At 37.1% G+C, this 23088-nt stretch overlaps 1 protein-coding gene, 1 long non-coding RNA gene and 5 other non-coding genes across 20 annotated transcripts; 6 read left to right on the top strand and 1 right to left on the bottom strand.

The window, feature by feature from the left end:
* Window positions 1-240: 240 nt before the first annotated feature.
* On the top strand, window positions 241-2694 carry LOC113351393 (protein FAR1-RELATED SEQUENCE 5-like). Its single transcript, XM_026595385.1, has 4 exons — window positions 241-847; window positions 964-1617; window positions 1690-2074; window positions 2634-2694. Exons 1-4 carry the CDS (start codon window positions 241-243, stop codon window positions 2692-2694), a joined length of 1707 nt encoding a protein of 568 aa, XP_026451170.1.
* Window positions 2695-3681: 987 nt separating this feature from the next.
* LOC113348050 lies at window positions 3682-10783 on the top strand. Of its 14 annotated transcripts, none has more exons than XR_003359441.1 (14): window positions 3682-3892; window positions 4476-4640; window positions 4731-5394; window positions 5540-5588; window positions 5874-6098; window positions 6223-6320; window positions 6417-6907; window positions 7036-7162; window positions 7369-7436; window positions 7539-7673; window positions 8429-8633; window positions 9182-9577; window positions 9873-10019; window positions 10110-10783. It is a non-coding gene; the product is annotated as an uncharacterized LOC113348050 (long non-coding RNA). The 14 variants fall into 14 exon arrangements; XR_003359445.1 differs by having other exon boundaries at window positions 6471-6907; XR_003359440.1 differs by having other exon boundaries at window positions 5874-6094; window positions 6223-6907; window positions 9182-9348; window positions 9527-9577.
* A 6367-nt stretch (window positions 10784-17150) lies between these two features.
* On the top strand, window positions 17151-17348 carry LOC113354712. Its single transcript, XR_003361981.1, has one exon. It is a non-coding gene; the product is annotated as a U2 spliceosomal RNA (small nuclear RNA).
* Window positions 17349-18258: 910 nt separating this feature from the next.
* Window positions 18259-18378, top strand: LOC113354838. The gene has a single exon (XR_003362047.1). It is a non-coding gene; the product is annotated as a U5 spliceosomal RNA (small nuclear RNA).
* Window positions 18379-19060: 682 nt separating this feature from the next.
* TRNAA-AGC lies at window positions 19061-19133 on the bottom strand. The gene has a single exon. It is a non-coding gene; the product is annotated as a tRNA-Ala (tRNA).
* A 1180-nt stretch (window positions 19134-20313) lies between these two features.
* Window positions 20314-20476, top strand: LOC113354634. The gene has a single exon (XR_003361973.1). It is a non-coding gene; the product is annotated as a U1 spliceosomal RNA (small nuclear RNA).
* A 697-nt stretch (window positions 20477-21173) lies between these two features.
* On the top strand, window positions 21174-21329 carry LOC113354804. Its single transcript, XR_003362018.1, has one exon. It is a non-coding gene; the product is annotated as a U4 spliceosomal RNA (small nuclear RNA).
* Window positions 21330-23088: the final 1759 nt, after the last annotated feature.

The following is a 23088-nucleotide window of genomic DNA, read 5'->3' on the forward strand; positions in this document are numbered from 1 at the left end:
CCTATATGTAGGTATGGAGTTTGACTCGCAAGATAATGCATATTCCTTTTATAATCGTTATGCAGCGAAAATTGGGTTTAGCGTCCGGAAAGCTTTTACTAGTTTATCACGTAAAGATAAGAAGGAAGTAATAGGGCGTACTTATTGTTGCTCACTTGAAGGAAATTATGATCCTAGATCTAGCCCGTTGAAGAACAAAAGATAAAACAAGTTGATACTAGAACAGGATGTAAGGCACACATGATTATAAGGAAAAAGACGAATAAATGGGTTGTGACAGTGGTCATCGAAGAACATAACCATATCCTTGTATCTCCGAAGAAGAGGCATAAACTTATATCTCAAAGACACATTAGTGAAGATCATGAAAAGATTATTGATAACATAAGATTGGCAGGAATCAAGACAAATCTTGTGATGAATTTTTTCGGTCTCGAATCCGGAGGAGTTCAAAATATTGGGTTTACAACAAAAGATGTTAGAAATTATTTAAGTGTGAAGAGATCATTAGAGCTCAAAAATGGAGATGCACAAGCTGTACTCGACTACTTTGAGCACCAACAAGCAGATAACCCATCGTTCTTCTATTATATCCAAGTTGACTCAGAAGGCCAGATGACAAATTTCTTTTGGGCTGATGCCAAATCACGAATGGATTATTTTCACTTTGGTGATGTTGTGTGTTTCGATCCTACTTACTGTACAAACAGGTACGGCATGCCATTTGTTCCTATTGTAGGAATCAATCATCATTACCAAACTATTTTGTTTGGCGGTGCCTTACTTCATAAGGAAACAAAAGAATCGTTCGATTGGGTTAGAAAAACGTGGATGAGGGCAATGCATGGTAAGCAACCAAAAAGGTTATACTAACGGATCAAGAATCGGTTATAGCATGCAGTATCCGCAACATTTTTCCAGGTACTCGTCATCGTTATTGTTTGTGGCATATATGTAAACTAGCGGCTAAGCATTTATCTCACATTATTAATGCACATGCTGATTTTACTTCTGATTTTAATAAATGTTTATATGGTAATGAGACAATTGAGGAGTTTGAATCTGCTTGGGCATCGATGCTTAGAACATATGAATTAGAGGATAACAAATGGTTGCTGGATTTGTACAAAAGAAAAGAAAAGTGGGCATCAGTTTATACACGCGATATATTTTGTGCGGATATGTATACAACTCAGAGAAGCGAAAGTATAAATGCGTATTTTAATCATTTTATGAAAAGAGATATGCCACTATGTGAGTTCATTAGGCAATTTGACAGGGCAATATTAGCTAGACGAGAAGCTGAAAACGATCAAGATTACGAAACGAAATATAGAAAACCCATGTTAAAGTTTTCCGTGAATATTTACACAAAGTCAGTCTTCCGCAAGTTCCAAGAACAACTAGCTCAAGAACTTCACTATAATCATGATCAAGTTGAACAAAATGGGACAAAATTCACTTTTCGTGTTTGGTGGTTTGGGCACGAGAAGAAAAACCGAAAAGTTGTATACGATTCTGATGACAAGGGCGTCAAATGTAGTTGCCAGTTATATGAGTTTGCGGGCTACCTTTGTAGACATATCTTAAAGATTTTCTCTGTTATGAATGTTCAAGGTATTCCACCTCGATATATACTATAGAGGTGGACGTCTGATGCAAAATCTGGTTCTGTGATTTATGATCAAGGTGAAGAAATTACAAATATCTGTCGTGATAGTACTAGTGTTCAATACAGTTACCTTTGTCAAGAAGCTATTAACATTGTGATTAAAGGTTCAACAACCACTGAAATATACAATGTGACAAAGTGCATTCTTGATAAAGCACTGAAAGAAGTTGACGATGCTATGAGAAATTTGTCGATTAAGTCTAAGGATCAGACCATGCAAACAAGAGACGAAGAATGTCTAGAGAATACATCCATGGCTAAAAAGCAGTTGATACGTGATCCCACTATCGCCAAAACTAAAGGAAGGACAGGTAGGATGAAGGCGTGTATTGATAAACGAGTTAACAAGAAGCAAAAAGCCACCAGTCCAGCTACAGATAAAACATCAAAATCTTCTGCTAGGTATGTCTTGTTATGTCTTACATTGATCATTCAATATATATATATATACGTCGCCATTAACTAGTTACTTCGATAAGCCTGCAGTAGATGCGGTAAATCTAAGAAAAGTATGACATCTCAAAAACCAAGTCCTACACCAGGAAAAAAAAGTATGTATATTTACATTTTGTTATGTAACGACTTGGTTAACTTTGTCTTATTATGCCTTACATTTATGCTTTTCTTACGCATAAGCGACGCAGAGCAGTCAGGCAAATAATCATCTGGAAGAAAACTTTGTTCCCAAGTATGTTTCTAATGTATATATACCATATTTTATTTACACGTTGAGTTTTAGTGTATTAACACCTACATATGTATCTGTCTGCAACATCTTTTGTATAGCCTTAGCAGTGAGTGCGAGTCTGAAGACTATCACCTCCCGCGTGATAATATTATGGATTTTGATCAAAATTCGGATGATTTTAACTTTATATAGGTAAATAACTCAACTTAAGTCAAGATTGGATTGTTTTAGTTTTTTAGTTACTAACTTATATTTTTTTTTTATCTTTGGCAGGGAGGAAACAAACTTAGCTAGAAGTTTTGTGGGCCGAAGTTATGAGCATTATTGGTTTTAGAGTATTTTCTTTTTATTGGACATATATATTTAGATCGTTGGGAATAAGATTTTTGAAGTTTTCTGAGATTGAAGTACAGATTTTTTGTTTAAGTTAATTCCTCTCTTGAAATGAATAATACACTTTCCGTATGTGATTGTTTGTTTTTTCTAATGTCTTGTACAAAAGAGTGAATGTTGCAGGTGCTAAAGACTGAGATTATGTTGCAGGTGCTAATACCAAGACCTTTGTGATTTGTGGGTACTCCACTTTTATGGTTATTGATCGCTGCATAGAACTAAACTACTATATTGCATCCTATGACAACGAACTTGTCCTCTACCGTGTAGTTTGGATTGCCTTGTTCATGTTCTGTTGTGTACCATTTCAGCTCGTTTTCAAATACTGCGACGTTAAATCTCCCCGCAAACCATTTCTGACAATGTCAAGTAAAAATGCTCGGCAAGTGACTAATTAAGTTCCATAATACAACTATACAATTTGTAGTTGCCCCGTACGGTACCGTTGAAATTCCTCCGGTACATGATTTGAAGAATGTCTACATTTACTTGGAGCCTCCATTGCTGAATCGCCGAATCTGGGCAATATACTTGTGATGAAGGTGTGTGTACGACCAGTTTCTTCTTCTTCTTCATTAATTATTATCCAAGCTCCCGTTACCTAAATGCCAGCCAAAATAACCTATACATAAATAAGGATCTCGGTATCGCCAGCCAAAATAAATTCTCTAATTTGCTGGAGGGATTTTAGAATAAATAATATAAGCTTTAGGGATTTATAAGATAATAAAAATAACAAAAATAATTTTATTTTCTGAAAACTGCCTCGAGATGTGCACATATCTATGATACGATATCCAACAGTTGTTAGGTGCATCCTTATGGAAGCTGTCACGGGGTGACCTCGTCACAGTAGGACTCGGGACTTTAAAGCCTACTACAAATGTACGGACGGTCTGGATGTGTTTTTGAGTTTGGACTAGTTAGATTTGCAAACAGAGCCAAGAGAGAGAAACTACTTTCTTCCTTTTTTTTCTCTTTCTTCAACCTTCTGGAGGAAGGGAAGAGAGATATGCCGGAATAACTTTGAAACCCAGAAAATCTTTTCTGTGAACCATCTATCAATCCAGATTCATAGAAAAGGTTTTCTGGGTCATTATCAAATCGAAGCAGTTAAGGTTTTTAGCCTGAATCCTAAGGTTTGTTAAGCTTTTAATTTTTTAAGTTGATTCATCTTCTAATTTTAAGATCAATTGTACAATAGAAAAGGCCTGATTTTTATGTTGATACATCCTCTGTTTTTGAGAAATTAACAGCATATCTATGTTAATCCATCATCTTTTCTGGATAATCAAACTACATTATTGATTGATTTTGTGCTAATTCATCATCTTTCTCTGGAGAAATCAACTGAGTTGCAGTCAGGTTTTGACTTTTAAGTTGATTCATCTTTTAATTTTAATTTTGAGAAAGGCCTGATTTTTATGTTGATTCATTTTAAAATCAACAAGCAATTATATAAACTGACTGTTGATGTTTGGGTAAGGTTCCATTTTGTTGTATAAATTTCCTTCTACTAAAATTTTGATCTTTCTTGAATCTAGTCCACGCCTCATACTTTGCTTCCTTCTCATAGATCACAATCTCCCCATATTGTTTGCTTGATTGGAATCCCCCCTTTCCCTCTCTTTACCATTTTTCTATTCTGTGTTTGTAATTCAATTGATTCACCAGTCTCTTGTTGTTCCATTTCTGATGGAGATCTCTCTTTTCTGACTGTAGAGGTCCAGCACAACTTTAATGACTTCAACGAGGATGATAAAGTAGGGGTTGAGAGAATTATGCGAATTGTTCCAAAGGAACAAACTTTTGGAAATGAATGATTGTTCACAAGTCAGCTGAGATTATTCTTCAAATGTTGATGAATGTAAGGGAAAAGTTATGCAGGTAACAAATTTCATTCAGTACCACACCATGAAATTTATGAAAATGAATAGTTTTTCATTTAGTAACTTTGAGTTCATGTGTTTTTTGTAGGTTTCTCACGAATGTATCGGATTGCAAATATGCTGGAAAATGGTCAATGGAAAATGAATTGATGAAACCAGAGACAACTTCTTATCCTCACATCCCTCTGAAGACAGATTCTGAAATAACTTGAAACCCAAATAACCTTGTTTGTGAATTTGTGAATCGTAGATCATCAATGAATCCAGATTCACAGAGAAGGTTTTTGGGTGATCATTAGATCAAGCTTGTGCACAGGATACCCCAATGTTTGATTTGTTATTCTCATTGATGAGTCCAGATTCTAGACTCAAGTTTTGTTATTCTTGAGTACTTGGTGTATTTTTTCGTTATCAACTTATTATTTCTTATGATATGCTTATTCTTGCATTAATAGAGAGCTCATCTTTCTTATTTTAAGGGGTCAGTCTCGCCTTTGGGGATGATGGCTTCCTCTGGCAAGCCATGAAGAAAGAGTAAAAGAGATTGAAAGCAATTGTTTGTTGGATAAATAACTGTTCGATAAAGTGTGATAGACTGATAGTATATCTCACAGCCAAATAGAGAGAGGTTGAACAACTTTCGTTTTAAATGTCCCGAAGACACAAACAGTTCTTAGCATATCAAGATTGAATAGATCATATCAACGTCGATGAAAGTAATCAAGGAAGTTGGGGAGGAAGTTCTTATGCAAGTACGAATTTTTATACTACCATGCAAACTGCTTGTGGTGCAGTTTGTGACTTGCTGTTGAAAGATTTTTTTTCTATCCGACACTGTATTTCTGGTTGTATTCAGTCTATTGTAATTAACTACTCATTTTTGTGCTTGATGGACAGGCTTATTTTTCCTTGGTTTAGATGAAGTTTGTTCCATCTTTCTTGGAGGGTAGGTATTTATGGTCTGTATAATTTTAATCCAATATCATGTACTTGGTCTTTCCGTTGTATTGCATAGGTTCATATTACATGTGATGGAGAACAATTTTATATCACATGTGATCATTGTCTGTTGCAATAGTTCATTTTAGTTTATTAGATCTTCTTATTATATTTTTTTATTTTTGAAATTAGCATGTGCTGTCCATATATATCTTCTCAAGTTAAATCGTGTTTTAGTTAAACTTGTTTCTTGTCTCATTTGTGTTAAAATTTTAGAGATGGCAACTTTCAGGTCCCACAAGGAGAACCGCTCATCATATGCTCCAGAAAATGGCGTTCAATGTGATGGAGCTTATAGAATAAAGAAATGTTGGCGAAAATAGGGATTCAGCTGTGGTGGTTTCTTGTCTTCTAACTTTACACTCCAGGCACATGTCTTTACTTCCCTGCCAGTCTGGAATGATCTAATGAGAAAGTGTCATTTACAGGGCCATAAAGTCTGCAGGTATCTGTGTAGGTATCTCCTTGTACAAGGTTCTTTACTTTTTATTTTCATTTTGGTTTGGTTCTTCCTCTCTTCCTAATTACAGAAATCCATGGCTACACAGTAATAACTTAATGCTCTGCATCGTCCACTGTAGTGATGAGCATGGGGACAGCCCGAGACCTCTGCCAGCTGGAGTTTAGCGTGCCAACTGATGGTACAGATAGAAAGGACAGTTCATCTTGGGATTATGACGTGAGTTTCAGAGTTGTTTTCCAGTTATTCTTTACCGAGTTTTTTTTGTCGTTTTTAGTCTTGGTATCCCTTCGGATATTGCTATTTTCCTTTCAGCTTTATTATCTAAGAGCAAGACTAATCAAAAGTCAACAACTTAACTAAGATCAGCAGTTGGATCTCCCCTCTCCTCAAAGTTAGACCCTTGGATGACAGGAATTTTCCACAAAAGATTCCTGTCATAGACAAAATTTCCATGTGGCTTTTCTTGGTTACTTGATGAAAATGCCCCCCGATCTTCTTTCCCAAAACACAGCTTTTTCTTTTTCTCTTCAGTTCCATCACCACCCATGGTTACCATCACCACCAGCAATACCATCAGCCTCACCACTATCATCATCTCCAGCAACACCGCCATTATCATCTAAACCAGCAACAACGCTAAATTATGCAGACATGGTTACTTCATCTTGCTCTCAGGAAATCCTTTCATCGCAATTTCTCAAGCTGTGCATGAAAGGAATCGCCTCAATTTCATGTTTGCTAAATCTATGCAGACATGGTTACTTCCCCTTGATCTTTCTATTATCATAAGAAATTTACTTCAGGTATGTTATATCTATCCCAATATCGGTTATAGATTTCAAGTTGTATCTACTATGTCGCAAATCCAAAGAAAAATTCTTGATTTATCTTTTTCATGATACATACGCTGCGTAATTACTTTGATCTACAGAGAATTGAATCGAGACCAAACTCAAATCGGTTCTCCAAAGTTACTCAAAATCAAATCAGGGTCCAATTACTCAATTCAACCTATGTTCAACAAAGTTTACTACCTTGATTCATTTTGGCTGATGAAGGTATGCAATAAATTTCCCAATTTCAATCTTTTATAATACAACAATACTGGGTGCTATGTATGGTTTTGAATGAGATTGAATATTGAATTTCCCAATTTCAATCTTTTACTTGATGATTAACAACCATGATGTCATGCTTGCACTGGTTTCGTAATTCTTAAGTTTGATACAGATGTTAAGATGTTAACACGTTTGGAACATCGTAGGTATCCAAATGAAGAAGCTGATGAAGTACCCATAATATTTGTTGCGAGTAAACCTCACATTTCAAAGGGTATTATTACTCCTGTCTTACATGGTACAGTACTAGAAAAGATGGGCAGAACTGTGAAACACATGTCTTACATTTCATAGTTTGGTTCATATGGTGTTGTAGGATAAATCAACCTCGGAAAAGCTATGGGTAGAGGTGGTTGAACTATCGACAACCAAATATTAAAACATGGGAGTATTAGAACCTGAAGAAGTGGGTAGTAACAAGTGATTTTAGTAACAGCCCATCAATATTGAGGTTAATTTACTGCTCTTTTACCTCCTTTTTATTGTCTAGCAGGCTTACCACTTGCAGCTTTTTACAATTTATCTTATGACCATACCCAACTATGTATGTGTGAAGCTTAAAGTTAGAGCGATAAGCTTTTTAGTTGGCTTCACCCAGAAATGATTTATTCATATGATATGCATGTACCATTTCATTTACAGCTTCAGTGAATATGTGAGAATCTTTCATTTTCATCCAAATGGTATAGAATAGCTTTCCCAAACAGCTGACTCAATATGCAAACAGATAGGAACTTTGAATCCAGTTTAGTAGTATAAACTGCCTTCGATTATTATCGGAAATATTTGGATCATCTAGAAATTCATACGACTCTTCCTGTTTTTGGAAGACATACTTGCAACTTTGAGCCTATAAAATACCAGTTATTGGTTATGTTATGTGCCACAGGCATCCTGTTTTCATCGTTGTTCTTTTGTTCTTCCCCCCTGCTCTCCTTTGTAACATGACCTGTTTAAAAAGTTGTATCTGTGGGTAATCGATAGGTACAATATGAAGAGACTGATCTAAATAACAATCTGTGTTTCTTGTCAATGGTTCCCGGTAATACTGAATCTTGATTATGTTGATCTCATTAGAAGCTTAGAACCATCCCTTTAATCATCTGGGGCCTCCGTTGATATGACTGACTACAGTTTAACATTTAGGAATTCTTTCTGCAACCAAACCAACTCCAACCTCATTAAGTATTATTTTCTTCCATGAAGTTGGAGCTGGTTGCAATGACTCAAGAATTGAATTGCTCCTTACTCAGATAAGGACGTAACTGAACTTCTTGCGTCTGGAAGGAAAATGTTTACCTCAGTGCCCTTGGGAAGTAGTGCTCCAATGGCTGTTTCTGCATCTGGTGGTGGTGGCAGAGCAGAAGAAGGAAGAGAAGGTCGATAAGAAACAAGAATCTGATGACGCAACGTAAGTATCTCTACACCAGTGAGATGAGTTAATGATGCTAAGAATTTTGTACTTTATTTTGACCGAGGAATTTGGGTACTCTTATCCAGATGTAGACTCATCTTCTGAAGTTCCAAATTTTACATATTTGTTTGCTTCCCATTGTTTTTGTTCTTTTATAAGTGGTTTCTACAATTTAACATTCCCCTGTTCTATTAATTTTGCTTTTGGTTAATGTAACTTTGAGAGAAAAGATGTCAAGAATGATTAACTAATGATTGAAAAAGGAAAGTGTGTTTGTTCTATTGCTGTTTGATGATATGTTATTTTGGTTCAGCGTGTCATTGTTTTGCGAAAGTAGGAATTACGAATTCGCCGACCTGCATTCCACTTGTCATTGTAACATGTTAACATTTTCTTTCTCCAATTTTCTTACTTTTCAGTCCTTTTTAGATACATTTAAGTAGGAAACGAGTGTCTGCTATTGTTATGTTTGAGCAGTTCTATTTTAAAGTATTTATGCATTGTTTTATAAAAATAGATTAACTGGGAGTTTCTTTGTTTTTCAGGAAGAAGAAAGTTGCTTGAAAAAACCTTCACCTCTTAGGGAAAAACCCATGCGGACACAAAATCCCTTGGATGCCGAAGATATCTCTAAGATGCTGAAGATTTTAAGAGAGAAAGGAAACCATGGAAAAAGGCATAGAATAAGTCCCTTACAGACCAGTATTGAAAGGTTGATCTCTCTCTCTCTCTCTCTCTCTCTCTCTCTCTCTCTCTCTTATTTTAGGGGTCAATCTCGACTTCGGGGATGAATAAATAGGGCACAAATGGCATCTCTTGTCAAATAAAGAGGATGAAGAGGTTGATCAACAACTCCCATTTAAATTGTCTCTTTGGAAATTATTTCACAGTTCTCTCAGCAAATCAAGATTGTTCAAATTGTTTTCTCGATGTGGATGAAGGTAATCAAGAAAAACTTCCCCCATTAGAAGTTATATTTCCTAATTAAAAACTTAACAATGAAAATTTAAAACCATGCTTGGATACTAGTAAAAGTTTTTCCTTAAAAAGAAAGATTATTCCCTACTTCGATCTTCATGTGCAACATCATTCCCTACTCCAATCTTCACTGCAACTAGCTCAATTTGTCAATTTAGTCCTGAAAAAAGATACGGAATTGGGTTAGATTCAGAAGAAAGTAGAGTGTGTACACATACTCAAGTTGAAGTATAAAACATATTTGTAACGATTATGCAGGTATATCAGTAAATTCACACATGATAGAATTCATCCAGATCAACAGAGGCTAATAAAGAGCTTGAAGCTCATGCCGATGACGACATTCAGAAAATCTACTCCTATGGCCTCATGGTGGTATACAGATCTTTGTTAATAACCTGCCTGGTAAGATTGTCACTCCTTGAGGTTAAGAGTCCGACACTGTTGGACACTCTTCGTTAAAACCTTAACTGTTAAAGATCTTTGATAATCCAGGACAAGGAATTCCCTCCTCAGAGGGTTTATTTTTGCTGGAAAACAACTCGAAGATGGTTGTAATCCTGCAGACCACAACATCTAGAAGGAAACAACCCTTCCTTCACCTTGTTCTTCTTCTGTGGCTGTATGCTGATTTTTGACAAGGCCCGTACTGGGAAAACAATTATCGTTGAAACCGAGAATTCAGACACTATTGATCCTGTGAAGACAATGAAGGAATTCCCCCTGGCCAGAAGGAATGATTTTTCAGTTTATGTTGCGTCTCAGGGAACTTGGCTAAGACTAATAAGAGAGACAGACTATTGCACTCGATGTGGAAAGTTTTGACAAATTGTTAAGCTGAGATTTCAGGACACAATGGAGGTATTTCTCCAGACCAGCAGGGAAAGCAATTGGAAGATGGAAGAACCTTAGCTGATATCATTTTTCGGAAATAGTTCATGGTTTATTTTCATATGGCAGATGGGCAAAAAATGGAGAAGTAATAATATTGGGTTTCTTACCATTTACGCCATGCCTAATTGCCCATCATTTCCTGAATTCTTGCCCTAACATTTGTCAATTTGTCAATTAGGGTTATGTGATAGAATACAAATTAGTACTCCCTCTGTTTCACAAAGACAGTCCGCTTTGACTTTCTCAAAATATTAAGAAGACCATACTATTTTACTTGACTATCCTTAGTTACTTAGGTATTTTATTTTAATAAAAATAAAAATGGTAGCAATAAAGACTATCCAAAATTGGTGTGAGAATTATAAATACGAAATTTAAAAGATTTTGAATTTAAGAAGTATAAATTTTATAAGGAATCTAATTTTTAGAGTTAAATGTATATTTTTTTAAAAGGAATGAAGGATATATTTGTTTCCTCAATTATACTAATTTCTTTAATATTTTAGATTGGATCACGTTAAAAATGGATTTATGAATATAAAAAATTCAAGGATATATTAGAGAGTTCATTGAAAAAGTATGACTATAAACAGAAGCTGGACACAATTTTAAAACCGACGAAAAATGAATAGAGGACGGTATTTCAGAAACATAGGGAGTATATCATAAGTTTGAGGTGGGGTTTTGTGTTCTTCTTTTTCGATTAAAGAATTTACCCTACCCTTGTCTTGTGACATTTGATCATATGAGATTGGTAACTGTGACTTCCAATCAACTTCGCCCCACAAATACAGCAAGTTCCAAAAACGTTCCAGAATTTCTTTTTCTTAGTCTCCTACAAAAAAATTATGAACCCTAAATTGGTAAATAAACTCTTAAATTGGACAATTATCATGAGTAAAAATTAACTATAGATTAATTATGGCTTGAGGAGAAGATGATGATTAAGGATCACCTGCTTGAATGTATTGATTTTCCATTATTATGTTGATTCACGACGAAATCTCATTAGTTAGTAGCGTTGATGAAGTTTGGACGAAATAAAGATCTCGGTAGAAGAGTAGATTTGGGCGTTGCTGATTGGGGTTTGTTTGGCAAGCCAAAAGGGAATAATATACCTAGCTTACCAGTGTTTGTCCCACATCGGCCAATACGCACCTGGTTTCCGTTTTGCGTACTGGGAGACAACTAATGTGAATGTCAAGGTGCTCTGACGGCGGTCCAGGTGCAAAATTTATTTTTCGTTTTTTTTAATTAATAAAATCACAATTCTTAACGAACTGCGCCGCAAGTTATTTTTAAGTTTGGCCAAATTGGGGTATACGGAATTAAGTGTGGTATACCAAAATTTAAATGGAGTAGTGCCCTTACTAAGAGGAGGCCAGCCAGACATGGGTGAAGTTACTTTAGTACCCCTGCACTAATTAACCTAAAAATTAAACTCTAAACTTAAAAACTTAATATTCTTCTAATCTATCTTCTTTAATCCCCTGCTCTTCTCCTTCCTTCATCTTATTCCATCAACCAAAAATTTCAATTTTGATTTTCTATAAAAAATGGTTGATTCTGAACGATCAAGTAGCAATAGAGATTCAACAGGTAACATCAAAATATCCAAATCAGAGGAAAAGGGTAAGGGAAAAGTTGGAACAAGTAAACCCAAGAATGCAATCCCTGAAGATGCTGAATAGAAACCTCTACCGGCGAAAAGAAGACTGTAAGTGATTTCTAAACTCAAACCCATTATTATTTTGTGTTTTTTGATTGTTATATTAGATTAGAAATCGAAAATGATGATTTTCAGGGTCTTTATTCGGCAAGGTTTTTTGAAAAATAGGATGCCGGCCTTAGGATTTTAATTATAGTCGTCAGGGTCGTAACATGAAGATCATGCCGGCTTTTCATAACAGCCATGGCGATTGTGAAACATAGCCAGGGCCGGCAAGGTATTCAATAACCAACCGTGCCGACTTTTCTTTAGTCGGCGTTTTCTTAGACTTGTACCGTTTCGGCTTTATATCACAGAAACTTGATTCTTTTGAGTTAATAGCCGGCATCCTTCTTGAATGCGCATCCACACTTATTTGACTTCGTCTTGTACACCCTAGTCGTCTTCTTATCATACACATAACCCTTTCTCTCGTGACTTGCATCCGGCGACCCACTACACTCGCATACCATTTCAAACCGCGTACCTCTTTGTTGGGTGTTTTTCACTAGAACGCACATCTTCTCTTTTGCTTTCTCAACAATCCAATTGACCGCATCGTCTTTTTCCTTCCATTCCAAATCATTAGCATAATGTGCGGAAGTATCAGGACCCCTAACATTGTGAGCTTGAGGCTGGTCCTCATCGGTACCAATGCAATCTACAAAACATCACAAGTTAGTTGATATGTACTACAATAATCGGCAGGGTCGATATAAGAAACAACACCGACTAAAGAAAAACCGGCATGGTCGAAGATTAACACAGTGCCGACCAAACTATAGTCGGCAGGGTCGACGTAGTCCCAACACTGCCGGCTTAAACATTTTCAAATCACGTCTCCTATGTTGCAAAAAAATCTTATAGTCGGCAGGGTTCAAATTTTCGACCTTGCCGACTAAACATTGCTCATGAGAAGTCGTAGCATTATGCAATGAAGGACACGTCGGCGCTAATAGTCGGCATGATCAACAAGCGTCGACCTTGCCGATACTGGGTAACCAAAGTGAAAAAAAAACCAAAATCGATCACTTGCATGGAAAAATCACAATCTTAACAAAGTCTGAATTGAAAAACTGTAAGAGGAGATGGAGAGATTTTCTTTTAGGGTTTTTGACATTGGTTTCTGTCTCTAGAAGTACTGGGAGAATATAAAAGAGAAGTGCCTCGTTTCATGAGACGGGGTGGACACATGTCGAAGGAGGAAAAACGGTGATTAAACACGTTATTACGAAATCATCCCGATCATGATTTCCTAGAACTTGTAGATAAGATTACATACCTTCTAGACTAATTTAGACTTTAGACTAAAGAGAAGTGTCGAGCTTGTAACCCAAGCGGGGACATTAAGATAGTTGGACGCTGAGTTTGATTCTTCACTCGGTAGGCTCCTGTGCACAATTTATTGACTTGCCCTTTCCAAGTTGGGAGTTGGTTTCACGATCCTGGCGTATGCCTGGGGTTGTCCGATCACTAAAGCGGAGGGCACCGTGTCAGGCTGGCTTCACAGAGCAGCGAACACTTCCCTCTCTTGACAGTGGAAGGATAACGAGTTGATGTGCACTGGTTCCAACTCAGCCTGGTGAGCTGACTCTGTTGAACAACTATCCTTTTTGGCCTTCTTATTCTCTCTTTGTGCTTGATCGCAGTATTCTGGGTACTTATGCTGAACCCTGATCCGGCTTTCTGTCCCATTGTTAATTTAACCCTGATGCTGTAATAGCATAATAGGAAGTAATATCTGTTACAGTATTACTTTCAATTACCCATACTATATTCTGTACATGGTATTTATGTGGTTGGGTGATGTATCATGTATCACCATCAAACCAAATCAATTGCTTGTGGGAGATATATAGATTAACTTTACTGGGTGCTGATCCCAGTTACTCATTTTCTGGATGTTTTTATTTGCTAACTATTTATAAATGTGCCGTGATTTTTCTTTTGACGCCTATTTATCCGTTTTTCCTAATTTTAGGTATTTCAGTTATCCGATGATGAGGCTGACAGCGAGGATAATGATGAAGGTGAAGGCAACGGTGATACTGAAGACAATACATCTTCCCTCTGGCACTGGTAAGGGTGAAAACAACAATGACAATGGAAACAATGCTTGAAGATTGATACGGTGGCTGCCAGATGTGTTTTTCTACGCCTCAAGTCAGTTAGCTTTAAAAACTTTGCTGGCTAACAAAGGGAGATTAGATGAGCGAAATTAATTTGAAAATGCCAGAACTCTGGAGAAAATGTTTATTTATGGTGATCAGTCTTGATATGGAAAGCGAAAAAGTAATCATGGTTGTTCTCACTTGAGTTATCGAGTCTTTCAAGTGCCCCTGCAAGTTGTATGCCCAAATTGTATTCTCACTTGGGTTAGGAGGTCAGTCCTCTTTACATTTCTCTATTTGAAATGGTATATAATTTCAAGCATCGTTTCATTTCGGTGTTTTACTATGCTGCTAGTGTGTCCTTATCTTAATGTGCAGTGCAAGCCGTGGCGTTTTAATTGTAAAACAATTTATTGTTTACTCTTGTCCCACTGTGAAAGAAAGCCTTAACATACTCATGTTGCAATTTTGTTCGAATGTGTTTGCAGATGTGGATCTCCAATGGTGGGTACGATGAATATGGTCCATCCATTGTCCACCGGCAGTGCTTTTAATCTAAGTTGGTGTATAAGGAGAAACTACTGGTGATGATGGTTGGTTACTACTTTTTGGTTGGGTTTCTGAGGCCATCTTGTGTCGTTTGGAGTTCATGCTTCTCAGTTTCTAGTGTTCTAGAGCCTAAAACAAAAGGTCAGTGTGCTAGCTATTGCTGCTGCTAAACTTCACAACAGATAAATAAACATGGTACTGTTCTTGGTGTTTCTTGTTTATATTTCTCATGATACGTTATGCAGTCCAGAAAACGGTTGGTTGATGCAGTGTGCAATTGGTGTTGGTTGGATGTATTGTGTGCAGTATTGCGAAAATGGAGATGCGAATAGTGATGCATAGCAGGTTATGCATCTACAAAATTTGTTGCATAACTTGTTATGCATTCACGGATGGTTGCGTAACACGTTCTGCAGTTTTTTTTTTTTGCATAATTTGGTATGCAGTCCAGAAAACGGTTGCATAACATGTTGTGCAGCTACTTTTTTCTTAGTATTGAAACCAAAAAAAAGTAAGGCTGCATAACTTGTCATGCACCTACGATAATATCTACATAACATGTTATGCAGTCGTGAAAATAGATGCATGACCTGTTATGCATCCGAAAATATGACTGCATAATGCATTATGCATCGAGAAAATTGTTGCACAATCTTTTATGCATCGAGAAAATAGATGCATAACCTGATATGCATCCGTAAATATGGGATGCATACTGCATTATGCATCAATTTTTTTATGGACGCACTAAAATCAACCAAAACAATGGTTACATAACTTGTTATAGATGCATACTTTTATTATCCAAATGCATAATTTGTTATGCAGTGGAGAAAATGGTAGCATAATTCGTTATGCGTCTGCAGAATGTGTTATTCATCCTTTTTGGTGGCTGCATAATAGTTATGTATCAAGTTTTCGAAAAATTTTCCTAAATTGATGATCATCTCCGATTTTTTCGTGAAAAACAAAAATTGGATATTCTTGTTTGTACTCGTTGCGTAGCTCTCTTAAAAAGATTGTCAACGGTATAAAATCTGTAAAATTCCAAGGCGCGGATTTTTATATATGTTATATCCAAGTTGCGCTTCCAATTATACTCCTGAAAAATTAGGCTGCATAAGTTATGTCTGAAAAAATAGTATGCATAACGAGTTATGTATTGATTCTTAATAATTTCATATAATTATGGGTGTCAAAGAAATAATTATGGGTGTCACGGTACCCAAAATTAATTATGGGCCTGACAATGATAATATTTTTTTTTTGGGTCTCCCCCTAATTTCCCCATTCGCTAAACTAGAATTTCACTAGTGAAAAGACAACTCTAAAGAACCAGGCGATCATACAAGGGAAATGCTGATTTAATCCCCTAGGATCATAATTCTAATTAGCCTTTCTACGTTTTCCATGATTACTGATTTATTTCTTAGCTTTGTTTCTATTATCAAAATGCTCTGTTGGCTGTGATATTCATCTAGCTAGGATTCATGCATTCATACTCTTTATGACTTGAACATTAATCTTCTACCATTCTCTAGGACTATCACTTCACAGTGTTCAAGTAAAGCATACGAAACTTTTGATCAATAGCTAATTTGTCAATTCTGTATTAGGTTTAATTTCCTTTCTTATATACTTACTTTACAGGGGCGGTGAAGGTTATCTCAGAGTCTAGGAGCGGTGAAGGTCTCTTAAAGAGTTCCTTCCGTGGAATTTTGTGGTGTACAGAAGAATATGGTGATTGAGAACATTTAACAATAGCTAAATTCTTTTCTTTCGCAGATAACTTGTGTTTGTAAAGGCACTACCCAAACTCAGCCTGAAACCTTGGTTTCAAATTTCTCAGTTTCTAATAAAAATCTTGAGCCAATCCTTGTTGTTGCAAGTTTCGAAGTTTACATAAAGAATTCAACCAAAACCAATTATGCTCACAACCCAGTCTGTTGAATAAATTAGTTAAAAGCTTCTGAGAATTAGTTAAAAGCTTTGTTTCCTCCTTGAGGCCTGAGGTCATAAACTTAAGCTGTCTCAAGCTTTGTGCTTACCGCTAAGCACATATCCGTTGCCAACTCTTATTTTGGTACGTTCCAATGAAGCTGTGAGAAGATAGAAAATTATAAGGTTTCCTACTACCATCAATCAAGCCAGTTGGATACGAAAACATCGGCACCTAGCGGCAGCAAACCAGAGATTTAGTCCCACATAGACTAGTTAAAGCCGAGGAATGGAAACAAGAGAATATAAAACCAGAAGCTTAAACTGAGAACAAGCATACCTTTCTCGGCCTTTTGGCTAAGATCAAGTGTAGTATCTGTTCTTATCAGTTTAATATCTGATATGTGAGCCATCGGCTCACACGATATTAAATTAATTTTTTTCATGGGGGAGTTCCCATCACAGTAGCTTACTGCTGGGGTTCTCATGCGTCGCCCTTGCGTTGCACTATTGCAAAGGCCTGGCGCACCCCCACCAATCCATTAAAACTAAAATTTTAGGCTATCTTGTTCGGAGGAATGCTCAACTCTATAGCAAACCATTTTTGAGCTTCAGTGGACTGTAGATACTTGCTCCCCTTGGTCCGTTGAAAAGCACCAGTGCAAGAGAGGGAATAGCTGTAGTTGGAGCTTCTTGTCAGGATAAGTAGAATGACCACCAGAAATAAACTGTGTTGGTAAATGAGTGAACCATTATTGATCTTGCATTACAGATTTTATTGCAGTCCGTGAACAGAAAAAAATCACTTACTTCTAGTTGCTTTCTCTCCACTCCTCTTCCATTCAGTCGAGTCTAGCCGAGCCAGTTTCCAATGAATAAAGGGACCAAGCACCTGATATAGCGTGTAGATGTTCTTCCTCCTACCTGACGAAGATTGACCAACAGATTGGACTAAACAAAGGAAGCTAAGATAACTATTGGCAGATTTTTGTAAGATTTGGTTGTATTGAACGCCAATCTTGATTTTGAAATATCAAACTCTACTGGAGACTTGATACCGACGGTAAGAATAATATATTTTTTTTAATTTCTGGCCTTCTTCTACCATATCTTTATTTTTGACTCATCTACAGTCCTTAGCTTCTGAGCACAAACCCCTATCCAATTTATCATATGTGACGCCATTCTGGATGATCCCATCTATTGTCATTACGCGTTAACATCAATTAGGAAGGTAACCTTTCCTTTCCATCTCCTTTAGAAGCGGAATGAGTACAATCTATAAGTTTTGAATCCCACTATCCTTCCTTTGGATAAAATCCTAGAAATAAATCTGGACTATCTAATAACTTTAGAATGATTAGTCCCACAGAGGCTAGGAAGCACACCTCTACTCGAAATGCTTTGTATAAAATAAGCACTTGACTGTAGCTATTAATTCACGCAGCCGTGCGGTAAGCACAAAGCGAACTATTCTTTCGCCTTTTACTAAAGAATACCGTGTGCTTGCCGTTTATAAGCGGCATACGCCTATTTTTGGAGGGTTTCTCTTTCTAAGAGGAACCCAACAATATTGAACTCCAAACTTTGTCGTCTCCAGCCTTGGTAAGCTCTGCCAGTTCAGTCAGCACTGTGTATGGTTCCTCTGCACCATTTAGTCTCCTGGACTTGGCTAACTTCTGCTAGTTCAGGCAGCATATTGTATGGTTCCTCTGCACTTAATCTGGCAAAAAGATGGAACCACCTGCAGAAACACCGAACACTTAAATAACAGATGCTCATATTATGTTCAACTAGCAACTGATGAAGGATACTAGGAGTGGATGGAATTAGGAGTGCACAGAAAGGCCTTACTTGAAGCTCTACTTGAGGAATTGCCGACTGATATGGTCCGTTTTCTCCGAAGCTTCTCAGAAACAATGTCAAGATAACGATTCATTCGGGGTGATCATACAAGAAGGCACAACAATTCATACCAAGGCATGAATTAGATTTGCTGTCTCTCAATGTTTTCTGGGACTCGGAACATTCAATTGAAACATCATGTTATTTTGTAGACGCAGAAATGGCTAAAGGAGACACAAAAGACAATGTTAGATAGTGTGTCTGGCTCCCCGGAGGTAGTAAAGGATGTAATACAACAATCTGACATGAAAAGTTTATCTTGTGTGAAAGAGAGAAATCATAAGAATCCCATTCCTGATCTGAAAATCATTTTAGGATTCCAAAAAAAAAAAGAAAAAAAATGGAGAAGTGGGGCATCGATCCCCATACCTCTCGCATGCTAAGCGAGCGCTCTACCATCTGAGCTACATCCCCAACGTGTAGGATCCACAGCTTAACCATTTCAGATTTCTGCAGTCTCTTTCTTTTGGGTTCTACCTTAACGAAAGATTTCAATGCTGCACCACCACTAGGACCAAGGTGCATTACATCACCACTATTTATCAAGTGTTTGCTCTTACCATGCTGCAGTTTGGATCATTGGCTTTGAACGTACTTTGTGGTAGACTAATCTGCAAATCCATATGCGTGCAAGGAGAGACCAAACTTTGGCCAATTGCTGCATCTTCTGCATAAACACATGCTAGATACGACCTATCTCCGTTTTTGGAGCACTACTCTATCTGTTATGAAGTGTGTTGTCATTTTCTACCAAAAGCAAGCTTCAGTTGGTGCTCCCCTTCGAACCTCTTTCAGCTAATTTGGTGGTGGTGGACTCATGTGGGAAAGTTCACACATGAGTATGCCAGTTCAAGCTGCATCGTTTTAGAATTTTTTGCCCAGAACACTCTTGACTTTTGAGACTCTTCTGCAGACAAGAATCTATTGCCATACACACCTAGGATACCTTCTAATACTAAGATTCTAGGAGAATAGTTTTGGAAAATATCCTTGATGGCAAGTTTTATGTTAATAAGCTCTACCAGAAGTTTCTAGTTTTTCCCTGTCATGCAAAAACGAAAGAAGTTTCTAGTTCTCTAATCTTTACTGAAGAGAGCAACACGGAATTCTATTAAGTACTAAGTTGATGGTGAGGAAAGCTAAAGTTACATTTGGAAAAATCCAATGACAAGGAAACTTCAAGGTTTCAGCTCAGATGTTTGTTTGAGGAAACAAGAGAAACGCTATTGCAAGTTGAGCATAGGCAAGCTAAATACATTATTTGGCATATCCTTAATTGACACTCAAGCTGAAACTGGAGAATTGATTCTAGCTTCTTATGAGCTTTTAATGAACGGAAAACACAAAGAACGTGAGTGTTGGAACGAGATTTGAGCCTCATATCCTTAATTGAGTACCGTTTCACACACTAAGAGCTGGTGACCGCATTGCAATTTGATTATAATGATAACAAGAATGCACCATTTCAATTGGTGCGCAGGGAGGGCAACATGCAAAAAACTACATTGAAAAAACTGTTAGTCCCACATTACTTGTGTTAAAAGGAGACGGGAAACGATGGACTATAAACAGAAGAGAAGTAGAATGTAAAAACATACTTACCTGGACGGGGTCTATGGATGATCATCAAGGTCCATGGCCTAGGCTAGTGACCTCCATTGCACATTCAGGAGGGGTGCTCGCCTAAGATCTCCCCACGAGGGAGAGTCTACGTCATAATTTGTTTCTGAGGGGGTACGCGTCCGCGCGGCCCCTGCCAAATCTTAAAGCTAAACTTTGCAAATGCATCAGAAGCTGCTCCTGCTGAGCTGACAAGTGTTTCAACAGGATCCTATTATGGCTGGTATATTTGTTTTAGAAGCAGAATTGGTACATTTTAGAAGCTTTGCAGAGCATCATTCCTCTTACATCAGAAGCAAAATGGGTACATTTTATAGAGTGGTTCAATGCACAAAAATCTGACAAGGTCTGAGTAACAGATATCTTATATTAGCTCTTGGGCGTTTATCTAAATGTTGTTTTAATACACCAGAGGCTAGAGTTCTATTCCCAAAGTGTCCATTTTATGGGGAGAATATATAATGCTCCAGCATCACATCCAACTCCAATACTATTATCTCCTCCGACTCTGAAATCTCCATTGAGTTCAACTACCTGCAACTTAGACACAGAAACAAAGCAACTATAAACCAACGGCAACTTAGATACATGAAGTATACTTAGAACCCACCCATTTTCAGATGAGATAATTCTATTGAAAAACCTTCCCCACATATTCAGACATGTTTTAATTTCACATCTTCTTCGTTTTTGAAAAATTAAAAATTTAGTTGCTTGGCTGTTTTAGGAAATGAGATTAAAAAAATTAAAAATTTAGTCCCACATTATTCAAGTCTGAGTTAGGGATATGAATCAAGGTATCATAAAAAGCAGTTGATGCAAGCCTTAAAACTCATCTTTGCGCTTGGGGCAATGACGCAGCTAATGAGGTAATAACCGAGGCGCGTCAATTGCTGGTTGAAAACTATTTCCAAACCCCCTCCTCGGCCTTGGGTCTCCTAGGGCCGTCGAGAATTTCTGGAAGGGCTCCCTCTAATCAAGGGTAAAGCCCTACAAAACTTGAAGCTAAATTTTATATTCCTTCAATATGGACTAGTCCTGGTCGTGTTTAGGTCTCCTTTTTCTTGTACAGCATTGACATAAACAAACGAAACTTGAGGACAGAGTAAAATCTATCGAAAACCAACAAACAATGTATAGCATAATTTGGGAGAGGCTCGGTAACCAATGGTGCACTCATTGGATGTATTTAGGGATTTCCCCTTTTCTTAAGCGGGAAAGAGCGTACTCTCCAGTATCAATGAGTCCCTCAATGTTGTGAAGGGATTCCTCTTCTGCCCCTAGCATGAAGATAGCACGAGCCTCTGCTTTCTTGGCCAATCTTGTTGCTAAGTTCATGGGAAGTTTTGGAGAATCGAGGCTTCTTAGCATCTGACGGTATAGAGAAAGGACCCGTCCTCCATTCCTTGTCAGCCTGCATCTGATGTTTAATTTATGTCTAAAGTTCACATATTTCCAGAGTTTGGTGTAACCTGCAGTTGGATCCTAAAGCTGACACATCAAAATCTCCAAGGAACTAAACATGATCATATAGCAGGATTTAATGCAAACGAAGTAAGCTAAGTTGAATAATTCTGCATCGGTTTATTCACTACTAATTAAGTAAGATGCGGATCATTGTTCTTCCATATTTTTCCCGTGAATTAGAAATAAAAGAGAAACGCCTCATACAACTTCTGCAAAATCTAAGTCCAAAATAAGAGCATACAGAAACATAACTACAGCCCTGACTAAGGCTTTGACAAACGATGTATCATTGTCAAAGACAAGCAAGCAAATAAAACATGGCAAAGGCAAACAGTTAAGTTGTCGACTAACGAGGTACAAAGATTCACTCAAGCAACTCACACTCAACTAGCACATGATGAGGGTCAGCAACCTAAAACTACATTTACCCTCATGAAAAATTTGTTTCAATTACATAAAATTTTCAAAAATTGCATAAAATAATTTCTTGTTTTGATAGATCTGCAAGCATATAAGGAAGTGTGTATAATTCCAATGATGGCAGTATTTTAAAAGACATGAAGATTCAATGAGACCCAATTTCTCCCAAACTGCTTAAAAACAAAAAATAAAAAGACACTAATCAAAACAGGCTGTATCAGTATCTAATCATCATCTCAAAAAAACTACGAGGATTAGAAAATGAATGGAGTACCTATCAATAGAGGAGATCCACCAAATATATTTTCAAGCTCCTCCCTTCAGTCTTTTTCTATCTTTCTACTGATGAGATAAGAAAAAGAAGAACCAGAATTTCACTTCAGTGGAAGAAAATTTAAGAACAAAAAAAAACTTATATTACAGCCATTACTTTCCAATTAAAATTAAGCTTTTCATTTTAAATATCTGTGTTGCAACGATACGGATACGGTATGCGATACAGGATACCAATACGTTACTAGGATACACCAACAAAAAAATGGTAATACGGCGATACAGAATGCCCTCAAAACTATCAGGATCTAGGCCCTCACATATCTTAACACCTTGTCCTTCTATACGAAGAAGATGGGCTTTCACCCGAGTATAAGAACCAAAGAATATATAGTTACATATTGTGCACTGGATTTTATTGTTTCCACCACCTTCGTCACTTTTTCCTTGTTTTTCAACATAATTCCAAAGGGGGTGTTGAGATTTGCGTCTTTTCTTTTCTTGCTCATAGTTGTATATCAGTATCTGGGATAAATAGGGTTTGGGTATTCTACTGGTTTTGGAGGAGATAAAACAGAAAGAGTTAGAG

The sequence above is a fragment of the Papaver somniferum genome, chromosome 2, assembly GCF_003573695.1.
Source record: "Papaver somniferum cultivar HN1 chromosome 2, ASM357369v1, whole genome shotgun sequence".
NCBI classification, from domain to species: domain Eukaryota; kingdom Viridiplantae; phylum Streptophyta; class Magnoliopsida; order Ranunculales; family Papaveraceae; genus Papaver; species Papaver somniferum.

Bases quoted from the DNA above. Each gene is read 5' to 3' on its own strand.
- LOC113351393 (XM_026595385.1), top strand. From the start codon at position 241: ATGATTATAAGGAAAAAGACGAATAAATGGGTTGTGACAGTGGTCATC. The intron at 848-963 runs GTAAGCAACCAA...TATGTAAACTAG, and splicing joins GTGGATGAGGGCAATGCATG to CGGCTAAGCATTTATCTCAC. The intron at 1,618-1,689 runs GTATTCCACCTC...TTTATGATCAAG, and splicing joins CTCTGTTATGAATGTTCAAG to GTGAAGAAATTACAAATATC.